At 43.6% G+C, this 19760-nt stretch overlaps 1 protein-coding gene across 1 annotated transcript in view; it reads right to left on the bottom strand.

The window, feature by feature from the left end:
• The window catches only part of PRPS2 (phosphoribosyl pyrophosphate synthetase 2), a 35374-nt gene extending 19681 nt beyond the window's left edge, over nt 1–15693 (bottom strand). Inside the window, exons 1-2 of the mRNA XM_004459122.5 lie at nt 14917–15693; nt 3536–3719 (exon numbers count right to left, since the gene is read on the bottom strand). Of these exons, the coding sequence (XP_004459179.1) occupies nt 3536–3719; nt 14917–15038 (306 nt within the window). The 5' untranslated portion in view covers nt 15039–15693. The remainder of the gene's footprint in view (nt 1–3535; nt 3720–14916) is intronic.
• Nucleotides 15694–19760: the final 4067 nt, after the last annotated feature.

The raw sequence follows: 19760 nt of genomic DNA, 5'->3' as shown, positions 1-19760 counted from the left end.
AGGAATGGCTTCTCCCCTGGAACACAGCAGCTCTGGGAAGGCCCTGATTTCGGACTTCGGGCCTCCAGAATTGTGAGAGAATCCATTTCTGTTGTGTTAAGCCACCCAGTTTGTGGTAATTTGTTAAAGCAGCCAGAGGAAATGAAGACACCCCCTTATGACTCCCTCTTTGTTCAGTTTTCTCTAACCACCAACCACACACGATTTCCTAACTCAGGATTCCCTACGCTGCTACACGTGCAGGCTCATGAAGGTTACCGCATCCTTGCCTGTCGACGTAAATCTTCAGCAGTTCTGCTTGGAAAGTTGTGGATTTGTCTGGTTGGGTTAAAAAACTAAAGAGAGCCACCATGTTTTTAGCAAGACACACTTAAAGTGTGTTTAAAGAAAGGTCAAAAGGAAGAGAGGAAGCGGATTTGGCTCAACTGATAGAGAACGTCCACCTACCACATGGGAGGTCCAGGGTTCAAACCCAGGGCCTCCTGATCTGTGTGGTGAGCTGACTCACACGCAGTGCTGATGTGTACAAGGAGTGCCATACCATGCAGGGGTGTCTCCTGCATAGGGGAGCCCCATGTGCAAAGAGTGCATCCCACAAAGAGAGCTACCCTGTGTGAAAAAAGCACAGCCTGCCCAGGAGTGGTGCCACACACACAGAGAGCTGACGCAGCAAGATGACGCAACAAAAAGAGACACAGATTCCTGGTGTTGCTGAGAATGCAAGTGGACACAGAAGGACACATATCAGATGGATACAGAGAACAGACAATGGGGGGGGGCAGGGAAGAGAAGAGAAAAAATAAGAAAGAAGAAAGGAAGAGAAAAACACATACATTTGAAATGGCTAAAATGGAAAAACAAATCAAGAGCCAGTCAGGCCATGTGGTTCCACAGAATGGCTGAACCCAGGGTGTGTCAGGAAATCTGCAGGGCTCTTCTTGTTAGTGCAGTGGCTGAGGGCACTGCTGCCATTTCGAGAACAGAAGCTGGGAGGGCCATCACGTCCTGTGCAGTTTGATGGAGTGACCAACGCAAGTGCTCGTTTCTCTATACAACAAAGACTTCGTTATGGATTAAAAGAACAAAGTATGAAAATACAGCCCCAGAACAAGAGAGAAGTGTAAAATGAATACAAAAAATGTAGGGGACTCAAGATTAGTATCAGTTAAAGCAGAACTAAAAGGTGGGCAAAAGGCCATATAATGACAAAAGGATAATTTACTGAGGAGGATATATGGTGTATTAGTCAGCCAAAGGGATGCTAATGCAAAATACCAGAAATTGGTTGGTTTTTAAAAGGGTATGTATTTGGGGTAGGAGCTTACAGATACCAGGCCATAAAGCTTAAGTTACTTCCCTCACCAAAGTCTATTCCACGTGTTGGAGCAAGATGGCTGCCAATGGCTGTGAGGGTTCAGGCTTCCTGGATTCCTCCCTTCCAGGGTCTTGCATCTCTTTGGGTTCAGGGTTCCTCTATTCCAGGGTCTTGCTTCTCTTTCCTTGGTGAGCTTACTTCCTGGGGCTTCAGCTTAAGGCTTCAGCACAAAACTCCAACATTAAGAACCCCTAACTCTGTTCTTTGCCATGTCTTTTATTAACACCCTAATCAGAACTCAATCATACCCAGGTACAGATGAGATTACAAACATAATCCAGTATCTATTTTTGGAATTCATAACCATATCAAACTGCTACACATAGTTAGGTAACTATGGGTATCACATGTCTTAGAGCCAAATCCAAATGCAAATCCTATCGGTGATGAATATGGTTCTAGTGTGAGAATGGATTAAACTTCTTGCCACGTGGAACAGCAGTAACAGTAGAATCTTAGCTCCTTTACGGCATGGACAAGGATCTAGAACCTAAATGATCCTGTGGTAACACACAGATGGGAGGGAATGCTAAGACAACAGACTATGTGGATGGGACAAAATAATGAGGTTGAAATTCTGCAGTTAAAATTACAAATGCAACTTTCAAATCAAGTTTAGATTAGAAAAAAATGCAGAGCCAGCAGAGAGGACCTGGCTTCACAGCAGTAGGTGTGCCCTGAGGTTTTAGCTGCCCACAAGCTAAAGTTAAGGCACTAAGTGACAGGCACACACACACACAGAAGACCAATCATTGCTCTAATGCAGACACTGGGGCAAACAATGACCTGTCAGCCAGCTACGGCCAGCAGCTTGTACTCCTTGCGAACCAATAACGGTTTTCAAATTTTTAAAAAGTGGGCGGAAAAAAGTCAAAAGACTAAAATGTCATGACAATTACATGACATTCAGACGTCACACCTGAAGAAGCTGGGATTAAAAATTTAGGGAGCTCTTGGTATACGAATTCCAATTTACAGAGGGCTTTTTTCCAAGCTGAGGGGATCTCGTGTGTTGTTTTGGAAAATAAACTAGGGAGGTAAATGGAGGCATGCTAGGGAAGACCTTTCTCACTATTAGTTACCACGTACAGAACAGCAGTGCCACTTTTAAACTGGAAGGATTCATGCAGAACTGGACTGAACATCTATTCATAAGCTCTCTATTCCAGCAGACATAATGGCTTCGAGTTGATGCCCTTTAGAGTGCCCCTTGAACTCCAACTTCTCTGACTGACCTCAAAGGCAAAGACCACATCTTCTTCAATTTCTTCTAGAGACTCACAGAGCATTCTAAAATGCCAATGTTGCTACGTGAATAATTCAGCAATAGTAACCTCATTCTTCTTGCAAGGTTGAAAGCCATGGTATTTTGCAAGTTACACTTTTCATTTTGAAATAGAGATTCACATGTAGTTTTAAGAAATAATACAAAGATACCTCATGTACCTTCTACCCGGTTTCCCCCAAGGGTAACATCTTGCAAAACAATAGTACAAGGTCACATCCAGGACACTGACATCGATATGATCTACTGATCTTACTCAGATTTCCTCGGTTTTACTTGCACTCATTGGTGTGTGTGTGTGTGTGTGTTGAGTTCTATGCAATTTTATCACGTGTAGTTTTGTGCATTTACCACTATGATCAAAGATACACAACAGTTCTAATAACACCACAAGGATGATAATGGTATTTTTTTTTTGAGGTACTGGGGGCGGGGCAATGAACCTGGGCCCTCGCATATGGGAAGCCAGTGCCCTCACCAGATCCCCTGAGCTGGTTCCTACACTTGTTTTTGCTTGTTGTTATTTCCATTTTCCCTAGGAACCAAACCCGGGATCTCCCATGTGGGAAGCAGGCACCCAACTGCTTGAGCCACATCTGCTCCCTGATAATGGTATTTTAATACCTACAAAAATATGGTTTTTGTTTTGGCAAAAACAGCAGATCTGCTTGGTGTTTCTATAACTATTAGCTTAACCTTATAGCTGGGGTTCAAAGACAAATCATTGGAAAAGACAAGGTGAAAACGTTGATTTACTCTATCAAGATAGAAATCAAACATTCCTAGACATTCTGACTGAGGCAATATGTGAGGGAAAAATGTAGACCTTAACCTGGACAGGACAGATTTTTTGAACAGGACACCACACCTCCTACCTTGTCTTTTTTATCTTGCCGGGCATATGGAAAACACGGAATGACTGCAGTCACCCTGGATGACGATGCAATTTTGCAGGCATTGATCATGATGAGGAGTTCCATCAGGTTGTCGTTAATCTCGCCACAGCCACTCTGAATGATGTAGACATCTTCACCCCTCACGCTTTCACCAATCTCCACGCTAGGCAAAGAAAGATCCCATCAATAAATATTAAAGTATATCTGTGGCTTGTGGTGGGCAGGATGGAGGGTAGTTTCTGAGACTTTCCCCAGGTTTGATGATTTGCTAGGAGGACTCACAGGACCTCACAGAATCGTCTCACAGCTAAGATTTACTACACTGAAAGGATACAAAGCAAAATCAGCAGAAGGAAAAGGGATGTGGGTCCAGGACTGGAGGAAACCAACAGAAGCTTCTGAGCATTCTCTCCAGACACACTCAGTTCCTCCAGCACTGAATGGTAACAACACATGTGAACTGTCCACCAGGGAATCTCATTAGAGATTCAGTGCCCAGGGTTTTTATGGGGCACCAGTCACGTAGGCACCCTCTGCCTAGCAGGTACCAAAATTCCAGACTCCCAGAAGGAAAGCACATGTTCAGCAGAAACCATATTGTTTATACAGTTTAGACACAGTGAGCCATTCTGATCAAGGAACAGTGGAAAACTGCAAAATCCAAATTCCCAGATATCAGCCAAGTGCCAACCTTGCAAGTAGTATGCCTTCCTAAGGAAAGCAGACCTGCTGTATTAACTATTTTCTGTACAATATTGTATTTAGTTTTAGTGTTTTTTATTTTTATCAACAGTATATATGCAGATTCTTTATAACAGATAGCCCAGAGGCAATCAATTTCAACTCTTTAAAAAGTTTTTTGTATTTCTTCCCAAGTCTCTAGCTACTGTGCTTTCATTGCTATGTTTTGATGTTTCATGTTCAGCATCATCTGTTGAGTTCCCACAATGGAAGTTGAGTATTTAGCTCCATTTTCCTCCCCCATCCCACCTCACATGAGCACTTTTCCCATCTTACCATCACCCCAATAAAGATTGATGTTCAAACCAAATACTGAGTGTCACATTTTAACTATATAACTGCTGTTCCCAGCTGAGCCATGCAGTAGTAAACTTAAAGTTTAAATTTTTCCTTTCACACACAATTTTTTTGTTTTCCCTGGAGTTAATCTTCTTACCTGTTCATCTGCAAAAAGTTTTCTAAGTACTGAATGTCAGTTCAACCCTAAACACTCAGCAAACAATCTAAATCTCCTCATGATTTCAAAGGCCTCCAGTATAATATCCATTTCATTGCTCTGCAGACATCCTTCCCAGAGCTGTCTCATCTGTTTTATCTTTCTGCCTACATACAGCTGCCATCCGGGGATCTCCAGTCCTGCACTAGATTTCCCATTTTCTGGATCCTCTTTCTTGGTGTACTTCCTAGTTTTGTTGGCAGGCATTCATCCTCCAGTAGCTCAAGAAAGAGTAAATAGAAGCTAATTTTTTTTGTACTCACAGGTCTGAAAAATTCTGTATTTCTGGGTATAGAATTCTGTGTTGACAGTTTTCTTCCTTCAGAATTTTGAAAGTAGTGCTCAAATGACATCTAGTTTCTAATGTTGCTATAGATAAGTCTGAAGACAATCTGATTCCTGGTTCTTTACAAAGGACCTGCTTTTGTCTCTGGAACCTTTTGAGGTCTTCACTTTGTCCCCAGAAGTTCCCCAAAAAGTTCACTTTGTCCCCAAAAGTTCACAATGGCTTGCTTTGTTGGGGTCTGTTTTCATCCATTGTTCTGGGTACTAGGTTATGTACTTTCTATCTGGAAACTTACATCCTTCAGTCCTGGGATATTTTCTTTAATTATTTCTTCGATGATTTCTTCTCTTCCATTTGCTCTGTTCTTTCTAGAACACCTACTATTTGGCAGTTGGATGTGCCAAACTGACCTTCTTTTTTTTTTTTTTTTTATCCTTTTTTTTTTTTAAATTTTTTTATTTTTTATTGACTTTGTAATAATATTACATTAAAAATATATATGTGAGGTCCCATTCAACCCCACCCCCCCACCCCCCCTCTCCCCCCCCCCCAACAACACTCGTTCCCATCATCATGACATATCCATTGGATTTGGTAAGTACGTCTTTGGGCACCTCTGCACCTCATATACATTGGTTCACATCATGGCCCATACTCTCCTCTATTCCATCAAGTAGGCCCTGTGAGGATTTACAATGTCCGGTGATTACCTCTGAAGCACCATCCAGGGCAGCTCCATGTCCCGAAGACGCCTCCACCTCTCATCTCTTCCTGCCTTTCCCCATACCCTTTGTCCATTATGTCCCCTTTTCCCAATCCAATGCCACCTCTTCTATGTGGACACTGGATTGGTTGTGTCCATTGCACCTTTATGTCAAGAGGAGGCTCAGATTCCACCTGGATGCTGGATGCAATCCTCCCATTTTCAGTTGTAATCACTCTAGGCTCCATGGTGTGGTGGTTGTCCTTCTTCACCTCCATCTTAGCTGAGTGTGGTAAGTCCAATAAATCAGATTGTAGGTGCTGGAGTCTGTTGAGGCTCAGGATCTGGCTATCACATTGTCAGTCCAGAGATTCAAATCCCCTAAATATATCTTAAACCCCAACATTAACTGCACCTCCAGCACATTAGCATGGAAGTCTTATGAAGGGAGATCCCATCTGAGCAAACTGACCTTCTTAATCTCATTTTTTCTTTCCTCTTTTTGCATCTGTCTGCTTTCTGAAAGTTACTTAACTTTATCTTCCAAGCTCTTACAGGAAGGTTTGTTTGTTTGTTTTTTTAATTTCAGTGAACACATTTTACTTTCTAAGAGTTCTTTCTTCTCTGGTTAGACTTTGTTTTGTTTTGTTTTTTCCCTTTGCCTAAAAATAATATATTTCTCTTGTTGGCTGTAAAATCTTCCCTTATTTTTCTGAGGATCTTCATGAGATTTTTTATTTCTCTTTCTGGGAGGGGCAGGAATGCTTAGTTCTTTCTTCATAGTCTCTGTTCCTTCCAAGTTCTTTTCTCTTTGATTTTTATCTTTTGCAGAGGGTTTTTCCTCAGATGTCTGCTCACATTTAACAGTGGGGTAACTAAACATCTGAACACATGAGTCGTTGGGGAGATGGAGATGAAACATGATTGCCCACCAAGCTGATCACTGTTATTGCTGGAGGATTGGCTACATGAGGGTCAAGTATACTGTCCTTTTTATTTTTGTATAGGTTGTATATTTATAAAAATATTTTTGAATAATTTGCCAACATTATCCTTTTATTAAAAGTTGGTATAAGTGATTTTATAACATATATAATGCTGTATATCAAACCATATACTAATGTGCCAAAATAGGAATAGATATGTGATGTAATATATAACAAGTTATCTGGGCACCTGAAGGCAGGTTTTTTGAGGGTATTGCCAAACCAGGTTACTCAGCTAAATGCTAATTCATAGACACGTGGACTAAGAATCAGTAAATCTTCTTGCCTATGGGTCAATAATAGGAAAAGGAAGGAAGCAGTCCCTCTTGGAAAAGGCAAGATCTGGAATTTATCTAGGCTTTTCTTAATGTCCATGGCCTCATGACAATCTAACCTAATAACTGTCAAGTCAACAGTGCACTCTACTCGGTAATGTGGCTCTGATGGGAATATCAACAGATACATTATAGAAGTTCCATTCCTTTTCTGAGGTTCAAGATATGCACTTGACATTTCCTAACTGAATCATTTATGTGAATAAGGCGCTGGTTCTCAATGAGGGAAGAGTGGATGACTTTGCCCCCCTCCAGAGGAATTTGACACTGTCTAGAAATATTTTTGATAGCATGACCAGGTGGTGCTACTTGCATTTAGGGGTAGAGGCTAGAGATGTTACTAAACATCCTATGATACAAAGGTGAACCCCCTCAACAAAAAAATTATCCACACTAAGGTTGGAAAACCTGAAATAAAGCACAGAGTAATCATCTCTCATGGTTTTGAGCCTAAGACTTCAGAGCAAAGGCATCAGAGCAACAGCAAATATCCCAGGGCATAGGAACAATGAATGGCAAAGCCCCTCTTTAACCATCACTCAATCAACTCTAGGGATTAACTCACCTGCTTTCTTATGTGTCCACACACTTCTGTCCCTGTCTGTTGAGACAGATGCTTACCAAAATGTTTATTCTCAAAGCCATCACTGCCACTTATACTTATTGATGTAATTACTTCAGTATTAGCAAGGTAGGAGATTGAAGGAAAAGGCAGATTTTGCGCCCTAAATGATTCCCACATATTTAAAAATTCTCATTTCACTATGGGCTTTGCAAGAAACATGAGCTATGTGTAACTGCAATCAGCAATACTCCACGATATTTGTCTTAAATCCGATAACTAGAACATGAACATAACTTACATATTTAAAGTTAAAGTGAACCATTTAAGGCAGTAATGATTTTTGTGGTCCCCTGCCTTAACTGACTTTTCTTCATTTAACTAATGGGCTATAAGGCCTGATTATGTTCAGTTAAAAAATGCATAAAAATGTAGTTCTAAGCTGCTAAGAGAAACTAAAAACATATAACTCACTGAAGCATACTGAATATGTGACAGCAAAGACAAATAATGATTTATCCAATCAATTAAAAATACATGAGTTTAAACATGAATTCAAGAGGTTATGCCAGGCAAAGAAGACAACTCATCTAATACCCCCTTCCAACCTTTTTCTTCCTTGTCAACATCAACCACAGAGACTTTGAAAGCTAAAGACTTTGATATTCTAGCCTCCTTTGCAGCAAGAGACCATGTGACACAGTCCTAGCCCATGAGATAGAGGCAGAATCCTCACAGCCCCAGGGCTGTACCAATGCATAACTCCAGGGGCCATCATCCCCACTGTGACCCATCTTCTTTTTTGACCTGCTCTCTGCCTCGTGGTTTGAATATACACTCTATACCCGGAACTGTGGCAGCCACCCTGTAACCACAAAGAGAAGGCCAAAAGAATCCCAGAGGCTCTGATCCTGACATTAAGTACCTGATACAATGCCAGCCACCATCTACCTCTGGATTTCTTGTAATTTTTTATTGTTGTTGTTGTTTGTTTAATAAGCTGAAGTCAGCCAAGAATTAGGTCATTGTAGCCAATAACATTTCAGGCGAAGTGGTTCCTGAAACACATGTGCTTGCACACACCCGTGTGCAGACACACACACAAAGGGTTCAAGCCATAAGTCAAGCTATTATAGCTTTATTTATTTATTTTTAAAGATTTATTTATTTATTTAATTTCCCCCCCTCCCCTGGTGGTCTGTTCTTGGTGTCTATTTGCTGCGTCTTGTTTCTTTGTCCACTTCTGTTGTCCTCAGTGGCATGGGAAGTGTGGGCGGTGCCATTCCTGGGCAGGCTGCACTTTCTTTCGCACTGGGCAGCTCTCCTTGCGGGGCGCACTCCTTGCGCATGGGGTTCCCCTACGCGGGGGACACCCCTGCATGGCAGGGCACTCCTTGCACGCATCAGCACTGCGCATGGGCCAGCTCCACACGGGTCAAGGAGGCCCGGAGTTTGAACCGCGGAACTCCCATGTGGTAGACGGACGCCCTAACCACTGGGCCAAGTCCGTTTCCCTATAGCTTTATTTAAACAGAGTAGTGTTTTAGTTTGCTAAAAGCTGCTGGGAGCAATATACCAGAAATGGGTTGGCTTTTACAATGGGGATTTTTTTTCCTTTCTTTTTTTTTTTTAATTCATTTTTAAAAAATAGTACATTCAAAAAATATGAGGTCCCCATTCACCCCCACTGCCCCCACCCCACCACTCCCCCCACAGCAACACTCTCCCCCATCATCATGACACATCTACAATGGGGATTTATTAGGTTAAAAGTTTACAGTTCTCCATTGTTTGTACACTTTGGATGAATTGTATGCTTTATTAATATGTACCAATAAAATTGATTTTAAAAAATGAAAAAAAAAAAAAAGAGCTTACAGTTCTCAGGCTGTGAAAGTGTCTAAATCAAGGTATCACCAGGAGATTCTTTCTCCCCAAGCAGCAGCTGTGGGTGACTGGGCACATGGAGGCATCTTCTTGTTTCTCCCCTCTCTTCCAGGCCTTGCTGCTTTTTAGCTTCTGGCTAAAGTGGCTTTCTCTCAGCTCCTGTGTTCTGTTGATTTCAGTTTCTGGCTCCCAGAGCCTTCTCAGCTTCTTGGCTCCTCTCTGTCTCTGCAGTTTTTTATGTCAGCAGTGTTTTTATTCTTCTGTTTATAAAGGATTTGGGTAAGAGGATTAAGACCCACCCTGGGTGACACATCTAATCAGAGGCCCTCAACTGAAGTAATTTAATCCAAAGGTCCCATCTACAATAGATTGACATGCACAGGAATGGATTAGCTTTATACGGAATTTTCTGGGGTCCACAAAAGCTTCACACTGCCATATGTAGTAAGAAAAAATAATCCTCAAACTTCTACGGTGAGGACTAGAGCAAAGGTTAGTAAAAGGGACTTCTCTCTTAACATCAGCAGCTATACAGTGCCTCACCCAACCACCAACCACATGCCTACATGAAGCCCAGAGAGGCCCCTCAATGAACAGAGGAAGGCACACTAAGGTGTGGGGAAGCAGGGGACAAGAACCTCATTGGGGTAAGGGAGTAGTTGTATTGGGCAATGTTTAGGAACACACATCACATTACAGCAGAACTGGCCAAATGAACAAAGGCTCATCCAAAAAAGAAATATAATACAGATTATTATTAAATTATAATTGAGGCCCATGAATAATTATCCTTCTTCCTTCTCCCACTATCAGAAGCCAATCAGATGCAAAAAAAATTGTTTTATTAAAAGAGCCAATAATATCTAAAGAAAATTTTAAAGCAAATCTACATCTGTTAGTCTATGTGGAACAACAGAAGCTTATACCAAACTTCAGATAGACTAATTAGAAGGCAAAAAACCAAGTTCTTTTAGTTGATGTATTCTAAAAAATGAGTTTTTATAACTTTAGGTCTTGTTCTTGCATGTTTTCTGCTATGGATTGAAACAGTTTGATACCAATCTTGTGGTGAGAGGGACACAATTCTATGTGAACCCTCCTATTTCAAGTTCTAAGGAGCTAAATGTAATGCCTTTGTAAATATCCCCTCAAATGTGGATCAAAGTAAATATGGAAGTCACAGTATTGTATTGCTCAGAAGTTGGCAAACTATGGCCCATGACCTGTTTTTGGATGGGCCATGAGCTAAGAATGCTGTGGTGGGCAGAATGATGGCCCCCCAAAGATGTCCACGTCCTAATCCCTGGAACCTGTGAACATGTTAATTTACAAAGCAAAGGGGAATACATTTGCAGGTGATATCAAAATTGCTAATCAGCTGACCTTAAAATAAGATTATCCTGGATTTCTGGATGGGCCCTTAAAAATGGAAGATAACAAGATTCCTTAAAAGAAGGAGACAGAAGAGGTTGGAGTCAGAGAAAGAGGCGGGATGGATGAAGCAGGGCCAGAGAGATGCTACATTACTGGCTTTGAAGATAGAAGGGGCTATGAACCAAGGACTGTGGGTGGCCTCCAGAAGTTGGAAAAGGCAAGGAAATGTATTCTCCTCCAGAACCTTCAGAAAGGAATGCAGCCCTGCCACCCCACGTTCGACTTCCAATCTATAGAACTGTATGCTAAAACAGGTGTGCTATTTTCAACCACTAAATCTGAGCAGCCACAGGAAACTAATACAAATGGTTTTTACATTTTTAGAGGGGAAAAGAGGAGAATAAGAAGAGCAGCAGCAGCAACAGAGACTGCCTGTGGTCAACAATGCAGAATATACTTATTATCTCGCCCTTTATAGGTAACATTTGCCAAGCCCTGGTCTTTTGACTGTTTATCCCTCCAGTGGTCTATTTTCCCTCAGGAACTTCTACCTCCTTACGACTAGTGGTCCAGGAGAGGGCACATAATACCATCACCATGGCAACTTTTTTTCCCAAAGCTATTCTTGCTTCTACTCATAAAGATGATCACACCTGATCTTTGTTCTAGGTCTTCTAAAAACTGGGGCTAGAAGGCAACATCCATTTGCTGTTCAGGCATATCTTTACTTCCCCCCCATAAGAAGGCTGAAGAGTTTGACTCAGCACTGAATGGATGTGGTAATTAAAAAATGGCCACATGGAGAGTGGGTGTAACTCAGTGGTTGAGTGCCCGCTTCCCATATACAAGGTCCTGGTTTCAATCCCCGGTACCTCCTAAAAAAAATGATGGCCACAAACTCTTTTTTTTCCTCTCCTGCCTTCCCCTGCGCTGCTTTTGCTGTGTCCATTTGCTGTGTGATCTTCTGTGTCTATTTCTCTTTTTGTCTTCTCTTCTCATTTTTCTCCCCTAGGATTCACCAGGATTCAATCCTGGGGACCTCTGATGTGGAGAGACGTTCCCTGTTACTTGCACAACCTCAGTTCTTGGTTTCTGTTGCATCTCACCTTGACTCTCCCCTTTGTCTCTCTTTTTGGTATGTCATCATCTTGCTACATGGCTCAATCCATGGGCACTGGCTCACCACACAGGCACACCTTTACCAGGAGGCCCCAGGGATTGAACCCGGGTCCTCCCATATGGTAGACGGAAGCCCAAACACTTGAGCCACATCTGCTTCCTGGCCACAAACTCTTTTAACACTATTCCCATCAAAAGGTGAGGTCTATGCTCCCTCCCCCTGAATATGACTGCTTGGCCAATAAAATAGGACAGAAGTGATGGTGTACCATCTCCCAGACTCAACAGACTGGCAGCTTCTACTTCCTATCTAGGAGGACACTTGCTCTTGGAACCCAGCTTCCATACTCTTAAGGAAGTTCAAGCAGCCCCATGCAGAAACCCAGGGCAAGAGGACGTGAGGTTCCTAAGTAGGCTCCCAGGTAACAGCTATGACCAACTTGCCAGCCAGCTGAGTGAACCATCTTGGAAGAGGTTACTCCAGCCCCTGTTAGCTGCCCCAGATGCCCACACCGAGGGCAGAAACCAGCCTTCCTTGCTGAGCTTTGCCCAAACCTCAGGTTTCTGGGCAAATTAAACAGTTGTTTTAAGCTGTTAAGTTTTGTGCTGATCTGTTACACGGCAATGAACAACCAGAACCTGGGAGCTCTCACTTCAGATAACGACTCTGCCGGCACAAGGTTCTAATAGAGACTTGGACACCATGGTCAGTGCTGTCCTAGGAAGTCATCATGGGATTTCAGTGGTCTAGAATGAAGTTGGGACTGGCATTTCCCTGCATATCTGAAGTGATTTAGATATAAGAAGGCAAAATTAGGAAGTACTGTGCCCAGTTAGGTAGCATTTTAAAATGTGGACTGGAAGGAGCATGACCAGGAGATAGGAAACCAGATTTCTGGTTCTGGCTCAGCAAGAGATTCAGGAAGGGGCCCTCATGTGAACTGAATCCGTTTTCTCTTCCCTTTGCCCTTCTGTTTTTCTTCTTTAGGACCACAAGGTAAAAACCAGACCATTAGCACAGTACCTAGTCCAGAGAAAACTGTTTGTAAATCAACCTCCATACCTGCACAGTTCATCAAAAAGAGAAAAGCCAGGAAGTCAACTTTTCACATTCTACCTAAATTCCCAGACTTTCTGCTTGATTGGTTTTTGAGACCTCATGGTTTCTAGTTATCAGGTGGCAGTTATAAAATACTCAAAAGCAAATAAATTTCAATCTGCTTTATCCTTAAAACAAATGTATAAACATTTAGTCTTCGATGTCTGAGTGAGTTTAGCCCCACAGTAGTACATACACACACCATACTTTTTAGCAGAAACCCAGCACTAACTTAGTAATGAACTTCTGATCTAGATGAACTGTGCTCTTTAGCAAAGGACTGCTGCTTTGAGATAACATGGAAGGGGCACCATTTTTGCTTTCAAAATCCACTTCATCCAGAAATCTCTCCTTTAATTTCTACTACACACTACTTCTAAAAGCCAGTGAAACTTGAACAGGAGTAGCAAAATACTGCAACATTCAAACCCAGTTCTACCCTTCTGCAGAGCCCCTGAGCTTCCTCCAGCTGGAGTAAGCATCACAAAACTGAATTCTTGAACCGCAGTGCTCCCAGCAGTAACATCACCTACCTACCACTCGTTCAGGTCTCTTTATTTCTATTATCACCAGAGCCTCCTGACTATAATTTACCACCTGGAAGAAGTCACAAGGAATCCCTATGTCCTAAAAGCTGACTCGGCAAAAAACACCTAACTCTAGACCAATTTGGAGACCATCTTCATATGTATTAATGTAACTCCTTGGGATCTAAGAAATGTTTGCCCAACCCAAGGTCACAACCATGTTCTCCTATTTTTCTTCTAGAAGTTTTATAGTTTCAGAGTGTACATTTAGGGCTATGACCCATTTCAAGGTAATGCTTGTGAATGGTGGGAAGTATGGAGGAAGGCTCCTATGTTTGTTGATTTATTTGGCATATGGGTGTCCCATTGTTCCCGCACCATCTGTTGAAAATGGTGATTGAACTGGATCTTTACCAAGGATACTGATCAGTAATCAGTAACGTATGGTGCTCCACACTTAAGGGAGAGGAGGGGAGAAAGGGACCAACCTGAAACTGTTCCAGTTTGACTTCAAGGAGTCAGGCAGGTGGAAAGAGGAGCCCCTGGGCCAGCTTCAGAGGATGGCCTCCACCTGGCTGTGCTGATGAGCAGAGGCGACCCTGTCTTGCCGACTTGAGAACTGGGAAGAAACTACCGTCAGACCATGGCCTGCCTCCTGAACACAGTGGAGCCCCAGAGCTTTCAAAGAATGAGAGGAAGCACAGGGGAACTCAGCACGTGTGCCCTGGAGCTCTCACACTCCGTACAACCTTTGGCACAACCGCACCCTCTCATTAGCCCAAAGGTTTCCACTCCAGCTGCTCAGTAAAGTCACCCGCGGAACTTTAAAAACGCAGGTGCCCGGCGCGTTAACTCAGAACCAGGACTGGGAGCGGGATGGCGGGGAACCAGCATTCTCAAGCGCCCCAGGTGACTCGGGTGTGCAGCCAGGGTTGGGGAGACGTGGGCGGAACCTTCTGTACCTCGCACGGGGCTGGGGTTGAGCCGCGCAGGGGACGCGGGCACCGGGACGGAGCAGCCCTGGGGAACCCGAGGGCTGCGACCGCCCCGATCTCGCCCTTCCGGGCTGCTGCGGGGCCGCGGTGGCGCCGAGGCCTGGTTACCGCCCGCCCTCCCCGGAAGGCGAGCGCGGCGGCCCAGGGAGGTGGCCCCCAGCGGAGGTGCGTGGCCAGCGGCTCCCCCGCCCGAGTCCGCACCCGGCGCGGAGCGAGCCCCTCTGGGGCCGGGGGCCGGCGCGGGGCCCACCTGGTCTCCTGGTTGCTGAACTTCTTGGTGACCACCTTGCCCAGCTCCAGGCCCAGCCGGTCAGCCACGCGCTGGGACAGGTCCTGGTGCGAGCTGCCGCTGAAGAGCACGATGTTCGGCATGGCGGGACGCAGAGGTGACGGCGCGGGCGGCGGGCGGGAGCGGGAAAGCGCAGCGGCCAGACCCAGGAGCCGCGGGAGGAGGAGCGGGAGGAGGAGCGGGAGGAGGAGCTGTGGGGAGCTGTGGGGGAGCGTTGGCGGGGAGCCGGAGTGGGCGGAGGAACGGAAAAGCGCCGCGGCGGGACCGCGAGGAGCCTCGAGACAGGGAGTAGGAGCTGGGGGCGGGGGGTGGAGGTGGGGGGAGGACGAAATCGCGGGGGGGGGGGGGGCGTGGAGCTGGAGGGCCAGCCCCTGGAGCCAGAGAGGGAGGGAGAGCTGCAGGCGGGGTCAGGGGTTGCCCGCACACCCAGGGCGGGAGGTCGAGTGGCCCTGGGTGGTCCCAAGGAACAGGGGCATCCTTGCCCGTGGGGGGCTCCAGGTCCCAGTCTTGACCTTTCTGATCTGCCTCGCAGCCACGGAGGGAAGGCCCTGGGAAGAGGCCCTTGTAGCCAGGAGCGACCCCTAACCCAGAGCACCCGCACAGGCCACGGGTGTTCAGCCCTAGCGGGATGCCCTGCCTCTTTCTGTACCAGTGACCTAAGAGTGGGCTTTCCAGGTCAACATTTGTAATCTATGCTAAGATAGGGCACGCTGCCTTTGAACCCCAATTAGAAATATTGTCCTCTCCCCAAAAGAATTCCTTTCTTCTCATGAGTAGGGTGCAGTTACCAAGAAATGTACACAATTATTATTGTTATATTTTGAACCTGCCAATTAAAACACGGTGGAAATTTGTTTTCTCTCTTGTTATATAAATGTCCTCCAGTTTGCCTCTTGGCCGGCAAAGTCTAAAGTATTTAGCATCTGGCCCTTGACAGTTAAAATCTGCTGATGTCTGATCAGCAGAATTTGCCCCTGTCATTGAAAAAGCCAGCAATGCCAGCTGCCATCGGAGTCCCGACCAAAAGAGGAGGGGGGTTTTGGTGGGGCATTAGACCAAACCAACCCCCCCCCCCCCCAAGTCCTCATTTGTAGGAAGACGTAGTGGTTCTTGGGTCGATTTCATAACTTCTGGCTGGTCTCTTTCGGATGGGTAGACCTGATCCTGGGAACACAAACTGCCCCAGCCAGGACCCCAGCAGAAGCCCTTCCACATTCCTGGAGGCAGTGCCTCTTCTCAGTCCCTCCCCATAGAAACCAGGAAAAAGGGTTTTACCGGAGCAAGAAGCACGTGCAGTATCAGGGCCAATCTCCAGGTGCAAACCCGATTTCAGGGAAGGGAATGTATAATGTTGGGGTGGAAGCCCGGTGCTGGTGGTCACAGTTTAACAGTCGTCCGTGAACGTGGATTTTATAGGTTAGATAAAGGGCTGGATTTGTCTTAACACTTGCCAAGAATTGGCTCTCCTTCAGCAGCAAAGGCCACTTGCAGTAGATTGCAGCCTGCACTAACCCAGCTTCATATGCAGTATTGGGGATTTTTCATCTCGGTCTTTGGACCTTGCAAATTATATTAACTTGCACTTCAAGTATTTTTTTTTTAAAACTTCTGTATCTCTCTGCCTACCAAAACGTTGTCCAAACCACAGATTTCGGCAGCATGTCTGCCTCTTTTTTTATTCATCCTGGAAACATGTATGGGCTGTATTATTAAACCAAAAGAAAACAAAACCCTTTCTTATAATGGTTTATTATATTTGTGTTAGCATACCATAGTGATAAGATTTATACTCAGCCACATGTTTAAATTTTTATTGAATGAGTCTGCTAATTATTTTAAACTCTTCTAGTAAAATTTACTACCAACAATATTGTGATTTTTAGGTCTTACAATTTCTCTCATCGACAAAATTAATTAATAATGGGATTCCTCTAAATATGTATATGTTCTTAGGGGGAATATGGGCTTCTTGTTAGCATGATGGGACCACAGTTCTTTGATAACACTGCTGATGGATGACAAAACAGTAAAAGTTAAAGCCCCTGGTCTCCAGGATTGCTGATGGATGGGGATTTGGAAGCTAGGAGTGAATTGAGACAAACCGTGACCTTGATGGAAGAAGCAATATCTGCATTGGGGTAACTAATTAAATGGGTGTTGGCTTAGCCATTTGATGAATTATGATGTTGAAATGCTGAGGGTAAACAGGGGAAATGTATTATCTGGGATTGATGAGAATACCAATAGAGAGCATCTAAAATTATGATGAATAGCAAACTGTCCAGAAAACTGTCACCATAAATGTACAGGGTTAAAACAAAGCTACCGATGATTTTATTCGAGTGTGAACTCTTTCTCTTCCAAGCCCCTTTATCTTTGATCCACAGGAGCCAGGTTGTGGAGCGAGCTTGGTCTAGACCAGGGTTTCCCCACCTTGGCCCTGTTGGCATTCGGGCTGTCTAATTCTGTGCATGAAGGATGTTTAGCAGCATCTCCAACCTCTATCCACTAGATGCTAGTTGCACACCTTTCCCCACCCCACCCCCAATCGGGACACCAAAAATTGTCTCCAGACATGGCCAAATGTCCCCTGGGGGCAAAATTATCCCAACTTGAGGCAGCAGATGTGATGCGGCTCAAGCAGTTGAGTGCCTGCTTCCCACATGGGAGGTCCTGGGTTTGGTTCCCGGTGCCTCCTGAAAAAAACAAAAACGAACAAAAGAAAAGAAAAAAACAACTCAGGGAAGCCTGTGTGGCTCAGTGGTTGAATACTGGCTTCCCATATATGAAGTCCTGGGTTCATTTCCTACCCCTGGTACCTCAAAAAAAAATTAGCCCAAGTTGAGAACTACAGTCTGAAAGAACTACTGTCCCTTCCCTCTTCTATGTGGGCCTCTCCTCGTGGCTGCTTGGGCTTCCTCAGAGCGTAGCAGCTGGGTTCCAAGAAGGAGTATCCCAAGAAGACAAGCCTCAACGTGCAAGCACTACTCTCCTTGTATCATGCTTGGTAATGTCCCATTGGTCAAAGCAACTTGCACGATTTTAAGACCAGAGTCAATAGGGTATGGGACTACACCAATAGTCTACCATGGTATGGATAATTCTTGGACAGAATATTGAGTTGGGGGAGCCTCCAGGAAAATGGAACACATACGCAAAGACTCAAGGCTCAAAGGAGCAAGGGAACATATATAATGTGTACATGGGATCTCTTATCTCTGATACTCTTTTAAGTTGAAATGCCAGTGGAGGAAATAAAAATGATGAGACATTTCCATTGTTGGCTTCTCTCTTCATTGACTGATAGATCGGGATGAAAGGGGAAACACTAATTTGAGTTTGTGGATCATTTCATATCTTTCATTTGCCACATTATTTAGGCAAGTTCATTGTATGTAGTAAAAGCATTACTATATTTGTTGAATGAATTTATTCCTAACTCTGGCTGAGAAATGGAGGGAATGGCCCAAAGTCACACAGCTGGGAAATGGAGGGAATGGCCCAAAGTCACACAGCTGGGAGAAGACAGCAAGGGAAGTAAATGGAAGCTCTCTGGCTTCTACTCAAGTAGAACAGTGCTGTCCAAAAGAAACATAATGCAAGGCACATGTGTAATGAATATTTCTTAGTAGCCATGTTTTTAAAAAAGGAACAGGTGAAATAAATTTCTGTAGTATCTTTTATTTAACCCACTATATAAAAAATATTTTTAACATGTAATTCATATAAAAATTACTGATGAGATATTTTGCATTCTTCTTGTGCCAAGTCTTGGAAATCCAGTGCACATTTTACACCATCAGCACATTTAGACTCACTGTATTTCACGTGCTCAACAGCCACGTGGAGCTAGTGGTGGCAGTGCTACATCGAGTAGCTCTAGAATACTAGTTTCTAAAAGTGGTGTCACAACACCCTGATGCATTTTTTCCCTCTTGTGTGATTTTTATTAGCTGTGTGGCAAATAATATGTAACAAATAACAAGCTAATGTTTCTAAATAATTTATTTTAGAAAATAAGTGGACACCTCTAAACCCATTACCCAAATTTAGCATCTATCAACATTTTGCCATATTTACTTTATATATTTTTTCTGAAGTATTTTACAGTAAATTAAAGACATCTTGCATTCACCTCTAGGTTCTTTTGTCTGCATCTCAAAAAGAATAAGGACATGACACCATATAAAAAAATTAAGTAATGGACCAAATACCTAAATATAAGACCAAAAACTATAAAACCTTTAGAAGAAAACAGGTGTAAATCTTCATGACAACGAATTAGGCAATGGTTTCTTAGATGTTATACCAAAAACACAAGTGACAAGAGAAAAAAATAGAGAAATGGGATATATCATCAAAATTGAAAACATTTGTGCTTCAGTGAAGACCATCAAGAAAGTGAAAAGACAATCCATAAAGTGGGACAATGTTCTGCACATCGTAAAAATTGTCAGGGAATTGTATCTAGACTATATGAAGAACCCTTACAACCCAATAATAAAAAGACAACCCAGTTTTAAAATGGGCAAAGGATCTGAAAAGACAAAAAAAGATATGCAGATGGCTAATAAGCACATGAAAAGATGTTCACTATCGTTAGTCATCAGTGAAATGTGAATCAAAACCCCAATGAGATACCATTGGTTCTGATCAGGAACCCTCATATATTGTTGGTGGGAATGTAAAATGATACAACTGCTTTGGAAAACAGTCTAGCAGTTCCTCAAGTGGTTAAACATAGAGTTACCATAAGACCTAGAAATCCCATTTTGAGGTATATACCCAAGAGAAATGAAACCATA

Source organism: Dasypus novemcinctus, chromosome X (genome assembly GCF_030445035.2).
Source record: "Dasypus novemcinctus isolate mDasNov1 chromosome X, mDasNov1.1.hap2, whole genome shotgun sequence".
Taxonomy (NCBI): Eukaryota; Metazoa; Chordata; class Mammalia; order Cingulata; family Dasypodidae; genus Dasypus; species Dasypus novemcinctus.
This window is presented reverse-complemented; position numbering and strand designations above follow the sequence as displayed.